This window comes from Coturnix japonica, unplaced genomic scaffold (genome assembly GCF_054131305.1).
Source record: "Coturnix japonica strain WE unplaced genomic scaffold, WE-NBRP24 Scf049, whole genome shotgun sequence".
Classification (NCBI taxonomy): domain Eukaryota; kingdom Metazoa; phylum Chordata; class Aves; order Galliformes; family Phasianidae; genus Coturnix; species Coturnix japonica.
Window position 1 is genome coordinate 1264217 of NW_028188952.1, and position 11967 is coordinate 1276183.

The following is an 11967-nucleotide window of genomic DNA, read 5'->3' on the forward strand; positions in this document are numbered from 1 at the left end:
CAATAAGCTCCACTTGGTGAGTCTGGATCCGATGTCAACATCTGCAGTGATTAAGAGAGGGTGAGTAAGGAGGAATGGAATGGAAACTCAGCTGAGTGTGAAACCAGGAACAAAATCCTTTTCTCTTCCCCCTGAGCTCTCAGCTGCCAGCTCTGCCCCACAGCAGCTCAATGGGACGTGGCACTGATCTGCAGGGAGGGATGGGAGCAGCAGAGGTGTCTGTAGATAGCTGGGCATAGATAGCCAAGTGCTGCTGCCCTTTGTGGGGTCAGAGCCAGCCCTATAGGTCTGTGCTCAGTCAGCAAAGGGGCTATAATGGCACTGTAGGAGTTGTGTGTCTCATCCAGCCCCAGTTAAAACCCGCAGGCTCTGGGCCTTTGGGAACAAAAGGCTCCGTGTGCTGGAAGTGCTGGGTTGTGATTTGTGCAGCCTTCAGACAAAGAATCCCACACCTTGCTGGCTTCAGATCCAGCAATGAGCCGCAGCATCACTGGACTGCAGCGCACCTTCAAACAGGCAGATGGAAGATGCTGGGATCCAGCAGGGCAAGGTTTCACCTCTGCCATCTACCGGCACACAGCAAAGATCCGCCACCTATTTACTGCCCAGGTCTGGAAGAGAAAACACCTCTTTAACCTCCCAGGAAGCCATCGCAGGGCTCTTGTCAGGCTGATGAGCTCAAGTGAGATGAAGTGATGTCACTTCAGTTGTAGGTTGGCTTTCAAAAGCTCAACCCTGGTCCTAAAGGAGCACAGGGGTGTGTGATTGGGGTGGAGAAGAAGGGTCTGTAGTCACACCAAGGAAAAGCAAAGTAAGTGCTCTTTATTTCATGTGACATGCATTAGTTTGAAGGCAATAGAGCAAGAAATCAAAGGGTTTTGGAAGCAGCCAACGTTTATATTGAAAGGAAATGGCCATCTTAGCCTATGTGAGCTTAACGTGTCCTTAACTTAGTTCTGGTCATACGTACCTTAATGGTTTTGATACCACGTAGGCAGGGGAAGGACAATGCAGGAGGTGCTCATTGCAGGCTGTAGGGATATGGTTGTGCTTCTCAAATTCTCTCTGCCTTTCTGTTTCTCCCCGGATTCCCAAGAGAAAACAAGACTAAAAGATCAAAATGTTTTCGGTTCTGACCTAAAGATAACATCCTTTGCTTTCTGGGTGTGCATCAGAAGTGAAAACCGGGCCATTTTTATGGTGTGTGCAAACATACACAGTGGGAAAAGAATGTGGTTTATGTTCCCAATGCAAAAGGGCCTCGACCCGCATCCTCAGTGCTGCTCCAGAGGAGCAGAGCATGAAGTCTATGAGCTCCACAGCATCAGATGGTGTTGGTGCTGCTTCTCATGGTCAGGTAAAGGATTTCCTTGTGGAAGTTTGCTTGTGCATTGACCAGGTGGAACAGGTTGAGAAAGCTGATGTCCTCTTGGTCCCGATTCCCTGTCAGTACAAAGAGAAAAGAATGAATATCTATGAAATGAATGGATCCCAGTGACTCCTCCTAAGATAAACCTTCCACGTTCTGGTCTAATTTGCACTTAGATTAATGAGGAATCAGCAGTGCTGCACCTGATGGCAGCACAGCTGTGAAATAACATGGTAAATCCCTCCAGAACTTTGCTGCTTGTCCAAAGATAGACATACGGGGACAGTTGTGTGTTAGGGTGAAGACTTGCCCTAACCAAGCTGTGCAGCTCACTGTCAGAGCCAGCTCTGAGCTCTTAATGGGGCTGAGATGTGAACAGGCTGTTGTGCCACACTCTTGCTGTAGGGGCTCATCCTGCAGCCTTACCGGCCAGCACTGCCTGCAGCATGTCCATGACCATGTGAGCAAAGGAGTTCTCCACGCTCTGCAGGAAGATATTTCTCTCTCCTGGGGTGCTGAAAACCTTGCAGACCTTCTGCATCATTTTTACTGCCCAGTCCATGCAGTACAGGTCCTTCTCGCAGACCTGATGTACACATGAAATATCAGAAACATGGGGTTTTTTGGGGGACAAGTATGACACTAAAAAGGCAAGATTACATCTTAGCTTTAACAACTGACTCTAATCTGACTGCATTGGTTGCAAGCAGAGCTAATTGTGGGGATGTAGGAGTTATCGTCAGGGAATCTCCTCAGCCTTTTGCTAGAGGTCCCTCTCAGCATCTGGCTTGCAGGCTTGCTGCCTTGCACACTGGATGTGTTGGACAGGGACCAGAGAGTGACAGAGGACCAAGTATCCTGCTGGTCTACTCATGGATCATAGGAGTAGATGGGGAAACAGATTCTGAGTCTAAGAAAGCAAATCTGGGTGTAGAGAGACAGAAGGGGCTGCTGAGCACTACTCACCAAGGCCAGGAAGACCACGAGCCTGGCTAACTCCACAGTTCTTCCATTCACAGCTTTGCTGGCCATGAAGGTGAAGCAAATGTTGTTCCCACTCAGGATGAGAAGCCGAGCGTTGTTCTCCAGCAGCCACTCCCGGGGAATGACTTTGTGATAAAAATGGGACAATCTTAGTGAGCTTTGAACAAAGAGGAGCACCTTTATGGACTGTTCTGGAAGGTGTGAGTTAATAAATCGCTGCCTTTGGTGGCTAAGAACCATTAGTGGGGAGCTGCCCTCTGAAATACAGACAGGGCTTGAATTTTAAAGGTCTTCACAGATTCTTAAGATACTTCACAGCCTGGGTTTGTAAGCTGGGTTTTTCTCTCCCTCAGCTTCTGCCTGACTTCCAAACCTAATGACTTTTCCAGTTACCCCTCAGCTACTGCAAGGAATGAAAGCTACAGCCAGTTTCCCAAGGCAGCACTTTGTGTCTGAAACACAATGAATGCTGGAAGATGTGGGCTTGTAATGCTGTGGATTAATGAGAAAGGTAAGAACCCACCTGACAGCTCATCCACCAGGCTGATAACATCGTCTGCTGTCCACTCTCTCGCTTCTGCGTCGTACAGGAGCTTAATGGCATCTGCTAAACCTTTCAGGCTGGTCTCATCTGTTGGTCCTTCTATCATTTTCTGCCAAACCACGTGTCCTGAGCAACGTTAATCACAACTGCTTGTAAGGGATAAAGTCATTGTTGTTAACCAAGGAAACTGGGCCTTAAAGCAGAGTCAGAGGGAGGGAGTTCAGGTAATGTAATTCAGCTTTGGAGACAGTGAGATTTTTCCTCTGTTGCTTTGTAGGAGTTGTAGCAGCAGCGTGAATCATGGGGTGATGTAAGGAAAGTCTGGTTTAATAGCAGTGGAAAAATGTGTTTTTCCTTTAGGGAAGCAAGGTGCTTCTTTGAGGTGTAACTCATGTACTCAATGTAACTCTGCCCTAAGCGGGGAGCACAGAGGGAGAGGGGTGTGATTTCTTCACTTTAACTGTAACTTAATATCCACATTTGTCACATTAAGCTGAAGGATTTTTCTCTAGGCAATACAATTATATGTAACTGGCATAAAGGCTGGTACCAGAAATGCTTCACCCTAAAGGAAATCTCACTCTCAAGGAACACATTTTGAACATTGACCTCTCCCCCCACCCTCCCAGCACTCGACCCCATCCCAAATCACTTGCCATCAAGAGGGGACACTGGCCCAAAGATGATGTACAGCAGGCGAGCTTGGTTGACCATCGGCCACGGCTTTAAAATCCGAGTCAACCAAAATGCAGAATCGCTGCGATGGACCCAATGGTTCAACAGGACGCTCCTGCAGAACAGCCTGATCCTCAGCTCGAGCTTTCTGGCACTTCCTAGGGGAACAAATAGGGATAGCAAGCCATTGTCCTTCCCATAATACAGGGGGTCATCCCCTAGGAAAAGAGGGAGAAGGGGTTTCTGAAGTGCACATGGTTGTTTGCAGCCACCAAGATCCATTTTCTGGCTTCATCCACAGTGCAGTTTGATTTTGGAGGAGTTGCTTTGCTGGTTACCTGGCTTGCAGCTGACGACTGCCTGTACTTTCCGGGGTAAATTGCTCAGCTCACAGAGGAAGTTGAAGACTCGGTGACACTCCAACTCATCCCAGCCTGCTATTAGGATCTGAAGATCACAACAGAAAAAGAGAGGGGGAAATAGATGGGTTGAGCTGCAGGTTTAGATCAAAATGCAGCTTCTCATGTCAGATAAATCCAGTCTGTCCCCTCCCACCCCAGCCAAGGCTTAAAGGAGTCTTAAGCTTCTGAACGTTGCAAAAGCACAGATTAATTGGTAGAACAAATTTGCCTTCGTTCTGGGAAGATAACATACCTGCAAAAATACCCCATAGCATTGTAGTCCTACACAGTGCAAAGGACTCGGGCAGCCATTGAGTTTAAAGCAGGAAACCTGTAAGCACAGAGTACCAGTAATGAACCATGTGAATTCCTATGGTTGAAAATGATCATTGTTCCTTGTGTACATCAGTACTGAGGAGAGGGATTTGGAGTTCAAACTCATACTGTGGGTACGACCTCCAGCATAGGGACAGTAAGAGACCACAAAGTACTGTAAGGAAATTCAAGTGAGGGTTCAGAGCTGGCAGACTTACTTCAGAGAGAACCTTGTGTATGTACTTCAGCCTGTCTTTGGTAGGTAGCAGAAGGGTGCACCTCTTAAGCAACAATCCTGCAAAGGAAATGAACAGCTGTGAGTGCCTCACATGGCCAGTTTTAATTAACAGCAACAACAAAACAACAACTTGAGGGTATCAGCTTCATTTTAAAAACAAGTCAAGCACCAAAATTATCTTAAGATACTTTAAAATGCACATGGCTTGCTTACCATATCTCTGATCTAAGCAACTGTAACAGCATTCTTTTGCCCTGTGTATGCCTACGAACTTACAGCTGTAATTCTACATCGCATCATTTTATTTCTCCGTCAAATAAACAACTTTTGTCTTCAATCAGCTGGATAACAGTAGGTTAATGTGGGTCACATTAACTTGTAATTTGTTTGTCTGATTGATTAATGCTCGCAGCGGATGGGTGAAGTGATTTTTTTTGAAAGCAAATTCTAACACAGAGATGTGCAGTGCTCCCCATTACCATCAGCTCCGTGTTATTTGGATCTTGGTTTCTATTAGGCTGTGCTAAAAGAGGTCTGAGTAAAGAACTAATGAGACTTTCTGCTCACGCTTTCATGGTGAGGATGCTTCTCTTCTAGGAGGTGGGATGTGGTCTGTACTGTCTCTCCAGCAGGCTGTCAGCCCCTCTGGTGGCAATGGTTTTAGAACTGGGCTGCATTTAAGCACAGCAATAGTATTTCCCAGACTGAGGAATGCAATCTACTCCAAACTGACACAGGAAGGCAGTCTGAATGGCCACATTCCTCCAGTGAGTGTGGGGCCTGGGAGCCCTGCAGCTTTCCAGTTGTGGTGTCCAAAGAAGCTAAATTTGGAAAAACCTGCTATTGAGAACAGAGCCAGTCCCTCTGCTTTCCATTTAGTATGAAGAAAAAGAAGATAAACATTGTGGAGGAGGAAGAATATACAGTATTTTATCCAACACTGAGAGGTTTTGGCATCATTTCAAGCAATTCTTCCCCCCCCTCCCCAGTTAATGGTATCTGTGTGGGCCATTTGGCACAGTGAGGAACTTTACTTCCATAAGGAGCTGCACAAATGTTTTGGGCCGTACCAATGGAAAGAACAGAAGGACCCTTTTAACCAAGTTTGGGTCCCCTCTAATTGTTACCACTTGCATTAAAGGATCACCTAGAGATCTGTAGTGCTCTATTATACAGGATCCTTCCCTCTTGCCAGGCAGCTTGATGTTATGAAAGTCTTGCAGTAAGAGCCTTCGGTTTCCTGATGGGGTTGAGATGTAATTAATAAGGCGGTTGCTGATGGCTTTTGACACCATGCTCAGCACACTGATGTCCTTCACTGGAAAAGCAAAACCAGGTGTAAGTCTTTACTGCAAGGGAAGTGCTGATCAGCAGTCAATACCTTTACCTTCCAAAGCAGGCCAAGAAGTGATGTTTGTAATTAGTTAATTGATTTCTGTTTAACTCATTTCTTACAGACTGTGATGGAAATGTATGGATCTGAGCAATACTTCTCACACAATGGGCAAGAAGTATTTCCAACAGTCTGCAAATATACTTTACTTTTAGTCCTAAAAGCTGCATATTCAGATAATGAGTCACATCACCCCTTATATTAGAGTCTCACCTGAAAGGTAGCTAAGCAGCATCTGAAAGATCTCCAGTGGCAGTGTTTTAAAGTATCCGAGCGTAGACAGAGACTGGGAATCTGCATCCACGGTGTTGTAGCTCTGTCTGGAGTGCGGGTTACTTCCCTTGTGCTTCTGGTTTGGGATGGAGGTACAGCTGGGCCTTGCAGTGGATGTCATTGTTCTGCTGGTCTCATACGCTTAGCCTGGGGAGAATGAAAAGGAGGGTCATGATTTCAGATGAGGAAAGTAAATCCAAACATAAGAAGAAGATATAACTGTTGGCACAGCGACAAAAGGTGAAAATCTTGGTCAGGAACACTGCATAAATGTTGATAGGTGGGTTAATTTCACATAGTAACTGTATGAAATGAAGAAATGGAATGGTATTTGCCTACTGCCTTCTGCTCTGAGTCTCTGGGGTAGGAGCCCTGCACACTGTCAAACAACAAGATGGAGTGATTCGCTACATCTTAACACTTTAACTTCTCTTTCTGTTGTTGTTTTTAAACACTATTTCTTGATTCTGTACTGGCAACAGAAAGAATATGGGGCATTCGAGTGGAAGTGCTACAGATGGGTCCTGCCTTGTCAATGTGAGGAAGTCCTACTTGTCTGGAAACATTTTTACTTTAGGTATGTTACAATCTCAGTTAGCAAAGACAGCTTTTGTAGCTCCACCACCATCAGAAGCAAATGTATCTGCACCAGAATGACTGTTTCACTTGGCTTCGCTGTAGCAAAAGATAGAAAATTGATGCAGTTTCCAAGAATCCTGTAAGAACCTTCAAGAAATCACCCACATATAAGCAGAAAAGCTCCTCTTTGCTTCCAGTCTGGCTCCACTTGTTTTTTATTTCTTAGGGAATTCAGCCAGAGTGGTGCAATGGTCTGTGTACCTCCATCTGCTGCTGGGACTCCTCTTGTTTAGAGAACTGCTTAATGGAGACTGGAAATTGAAAGGTAAACGTTAAATATTTAACAAGCTCAACCCAAAGCAACTGTCCAGGAAGGTTCATCTTATTTGTTGCTGTAACCTAATTTGTTCACAAGGCAGAAAGCATCAACTTCCTATCTTCCATACAACTAAGCAGTCGCTAAATTCCTGCTAATGGACGCCCTTCAGCCCCATGGATATTTTGCTGAGCCCCCTGTTAGCGTCTGGCAAACACTTATTACAAAAGCTTGTTTACTTTGGAGATTGGGTTGGATCCTTTCCATTTCCCTGCTCTCAGCCAGTGATATAAGACCAATCACCTCAAATATTAGCAGGAATTCACTGCTTTTCCTCCTCAAACCTTATGGAAGTGCATGAATTCAAGTGAGGAATGGCCAAACCATCATTGTTTTTGTACCAGCTCAATGGGGGAAGTGTATTATTATATTATTATCGGTGCTGAGCAATGGGGGATGAAAAGCAGTTTGATAAACATCCCAATTAGTGAAAAATTGAGCTGAAAACACACAGCCTGCAGGGTGACGCTGTGAGGGAGCAAGAAAACACAAGAAAACACCCACTTCTCTCATGATTATTATCACTTTTTGTACATTTCAGGCTGTGTGGCAGCAATATGTGGGTTATGCTCAGCCTTTTATTGGTGCTTTTAAAGGGTTTTTAGGCCTCAGAGCAGCACTAGGCCTCAACCCAAGGCCCTGCAGACCCTATAGGCCTCACCTACCAACCTTCCACAGCTCGGTCCCGTCCTGCAGCACGGAGCTGCTCCCCAATACACCTATAGGGCAAAAAAAAACCCCGAAATAAACGCATTTTAATGATTTTTTACCACAGTTTTCAACGCGTTGTGTTGAATTTCTGTCAGATTCACCACTTCAGGAACCTCAGGTTCAGTGTGGGCCAGGCTGTGGGGCACAGCTGTGGGGCACAGCTTTGTGTGCTTTAATGTTTGTGTGCTTTAATGTTTATTAATGTAAACCTGGGCAGACATCATTATAAACCCAAATCTATATTTGAATTACTATAGGCCCAGCATAAAGGCCTCCAACACAAGCACTTCCAGCCTTAAAGAGCCAGTTCTCACTAAGGACAGCCTTATAACACCAGGCTTTTCGGAGGGCACAGGTTACTGAGGAGTTTTATTCCAGCTTTTTGGAGGTGTCGGCCATATTCCTCCCTATTTAATTGCGTTAATTAAAGGCCGGGATCACTTTCCCGCCTTTTCTCCTCACAGAGCTGAACCCTCAGCGCCCCTTCCCGCCCTTTTAGGCCACGCCCCTTCCTGCAACGTCCCCCCATAATGACCACGCCCCCTAATGAATATTCAACACTACGCCCAGCGGCGTCCAATCGCGTGGCTCTCCTCATGAATAATTAACACCGGGCTGCCATTAAGCCTCCATTTCAGAGCTCAGCAAGAGCCGGCTGTGATTAAGATACGGTTCGGTCCATTCGGTGCCTGGCTCCTGCAGTGGACCGAGGAGCCTTATCAGGGTTATTAGGGCTTCCTAGTGGCTGTATATGTGTGCTGCCCTCGTCTCGGCCCCAAATTGCAGCTCCTGAGCTCACCCTAAGCATCCCCTAAGCATCCCCTAAGAGGAGGTTGCTTGGGGTTGGCTATAGCAGCAATAAGACACGTTGCAAGCTGCCCCGATGCTGCTGCATGGTGCTGCCATAGGGCACAGTGCTGCTGCATGGAAGGGGAAACCAATGAGCTGCTGTTTGGTTGGGGCAGCAAGCCGTGCTCACCAGCAAACGGGTCTTTAAAGCGATATTAGTTCTTTTTAGGGCTGTTTGGATACCCCTATCTCTAGGGGAGGGCAGCTGGAGCCCTATGGGGAGGTTTTGGTGCTGCTCCTTCCCATACGATGGCAGCAGAGGGCTGCAGCTGCTTCATTGCTCTTCTAATGTGCTTTTGTGCCGGTTATAAGTGGTTATTTAGGGGGGGAGGATGTCGGTTTGTTGGTGTTTCTTTTCCTCTGGAACTTTATTTGACTCATAAAGGTCAGAAATGAGCTCTGAGTTCACCCAATGGACCCACCAAGCGCTGAACCTCGTCTCAAAACTCTCTATAATGATGGTTATTCTCCAGCTAAACAGGTCCTGGTTGCGAGATAAAGAGAACTGAAACACTGAGATGGTAACAGAGCTGTATTTGAGGGATGCCATTCCTTCAGGTGCCCTAATGCTGGGGTAGATACAGGGTACCCTTCTTCTATGTCTTTCTATAGCCTGGCAATGGGTTGAAGGGCTTCCTGAGCTCAAACCCACAATCAAACTCCATATAATACACACAGCAGAGGAGCTCACCCACATAGCTTTGCCCAGCTACTTAATGATTGGTATAATTAGCAGTGGCACCAGGTCTGGAAATGAAGCTGTGTTGTGTGGTGACGGCGTTATCTCGTGTTTGTTTTGTGCTGGTTTGAGTGAGTCAGGGTGTTGTTGGCTCTCCTTATTACTTGTAATCCTAGCTGATGTTTGTAAGCTGCTTTGGGCTGACGGGATGAAAGCTAATAGGGGGAAAAAGTACAATTGAGCTTTATAAAGGAGGGTGATGGTGCTGCTGGAGTCATGGGATGCTGCAGGGTGGATGGGGATGCTGTTAAATTCCTTATGGTGGGCCATGGCTTGAGTCTTTGGCTGCAGGAAAGCAGTGCAGCTCTCCATCATTACACGCTGAAGGCAAACACAGCAGAACCCTGTGATAATATCAATATTTAAACACATAACAAGGTGCAAATCACCTGGTTAGCTGGGGATCCCTGAGCTGAGAAGCATTACTGCTTCAGGGTGGGATGATAGAAGCGATTAGCAGGAGGTGGTGGGTTCTTCCAGCTCTTCTGTGCCAGTGTGCAAGGATGAGGAAGGGACGGAGGCCCCATTTTGTGCATTGCCTTCAATGAATTCATATTACTGCATCCTATTGGGTCTGCAGCTCACTTTGAAGGCTGATGAATGGCACAGGGCTGAGAGGGGCAGTGCTGTGTGTCCTGAACTGAGTGTTCAGGTAGAAGAAATGGGCTGAGAGAGGACAAGGTGGGTGCAGAAGGGCTCAGGTTTGTGTCCTGTGTGTGTTGCTCATCCTCACTTGGATATTTGGGATTCACCTCATACCTCAGCATTCCCTGAGCTGAGGGGCTGATCTCTAACCTTCCAGTCTGCTCCCTCCCTAGAAACTAATCCTTACCTTATCCCCATCTTCAGCTTTTCTGCATCCTCTCCCTTTGCAGAGCAATAAATGTGGGCACAAAATAAAAAGAGAAGTGGATTACCAGGAATTCATTAGCAACTCCAGTCGGGTTCCTTGGGTTTTCTGTAGAGCTGAGCAAACCTGTCAGAGTGTAACTGGTGCTTTTCCTTTCTGTTTCTTTTTAAGATGCAGCGTTGAGCCCTAAACAGATGGGAACCTGTCAGCACAACATGGAGATAATTATCCATTCCAGCCACGGGAAGCTTCATGGCTGAGAGGGAGTTATTGCAGCCAATACAGCTCTGCTTTATCATCTTCTTGGTTTTCTTTGGCACAGCATATTGGTGAGTTCCATTATTCCTTTGAAGAAGCACCAAGAACATCCTTGTTTCCATAGGGAGGGATGTGCTGATGATGCAGTGATTTGATCTTCTATAGGTATTTGGGTGGCGTTTCAGGATCTCTCCATTATGGCAGAGCAGCACTGGGATGTTCTTGTCCTCCCTCTGGAAATGAGAAACAGAACCTATTTTCTGCTCAAGAGAAGAGAGAGTGTTCACCTGACCCAGAAGGAGGCCGTGAATCACTAAGGTCCATATTACATCTCAGTCTAAAAGATTGCCTTTGACACACCTGGACGTGTTCTTCACTTCTGAGCCATCTCTGCTGCCACGTTAAATTACTATCTCACATCCTTGTATAATTAGTGCTGCTGTGCTCCGTGTCAGAGCCCAGTGCAGCCCACCAAGCAGCAGGGAGACGTGCTGCAAACATTACTGCTGCATTTTTAGGGTTATGCAAAGAGCTGCCTTCTGAGATGGGTACATGTGATGCCACTGTCACCTCAGCAAGCAATGCTTTTCCCCTTGAAAACACCCCCTGGGCATCTGTAAGTACATTTGCTTTTATTTTAGCGTTACAGCAAGCAAATGTACAATTTGTGAGCAAGGAAACGATTCCCATTCCTGTTTTCTAGATAAGGAAACCCAAGATGCAGGCGTTTAATATGAAGCAAGGACCTCAAGAGCCCTAATACCTCCCAGTTGTAACCAGAGCTTAATTCTGCGGCTCTTGCAAAGCGCAGCACCAAAGCTGTGCATCTATTCAGGGTTTCATTCCCCCACCCACGGGCCCTTTTGTAGCAATCTGCTCCCTGTTTGCTTCCAGAGCTATTAATTATGGCTCAGCCTGCTCAGTACCTGAGCTTACATTTGCATTTCCAAGACATGAACCCCTTGTTTGTTTGTGGAATGACTGAAGTATTTTTTCTCCCTTCTCTGGGGATGATATTGGTGTGAAAACTGCTTGTTTGGGAGAGCTGATCTTTACATTCCCCCCCATATTTGCATATTATAAAGTATTTGCTCACCGTCTGTGTTCTAAGTATAAATCTGCTATTTTTCTGCCCATAAAAATAACCAGAATGTGGCATTGAGATGGTGGAGTTTATCATGCTTAAATTCCCTTCATGGCTGTATTACGTTATCAATGTTCTCCCACAGATGGAAAAGGCACCTGGGGAGGGGGACAAATGATATGGGGGGGTATGGATGGGAAGGTTGGTTCATAACCTTTCTGTTAATCCACAGGGTTGATCTGTTCTGTGCAGCAATGAAGAGAGACCAGAGCTGGAGATTGGAACCATAACACCCAGGAAAGGGAGTATTTAAGGTGATTTATGGAATG

At 46.2% G+C, this 11967-nt stretch overlaps 1 protein-coding gene across 1 annotated transcript; it reads right to left on the reverse strand.

Moving 5' to 3' along the window:
• Positions 1-801: 801 nt before the first annotated feature.
• Positions 802-8038, reverse strand: FBXO47 (F-box protein 47). Its single transcript, XM_015885989.3, has 11 exons — positions 7918-8038; positions 6133-6339; positions 5674-5844; positions 4507-4583; positions 4227-4304; positions 3911-4019; positions 3554-3730; positions 2877-3023; positions 2336-2478; positions 1796-1955; positions 802-1443 (listed from the first exon to the last, which is right to left on the reverse strand). The coding sequence occupies exons 2-11, from the start codon at positions 6311-6313 to the stop codon at positions 1325-1327; spliced, it is 1362 nt and encodes a 453-aa protein (XP_015741475.2). The 5' UTR covers positions 6314-6339; positions 7918-8038; the 3' UTR covers positions 802-1324.
• Positions 8039-11967: the final 3929 nt, after the last annotated feature.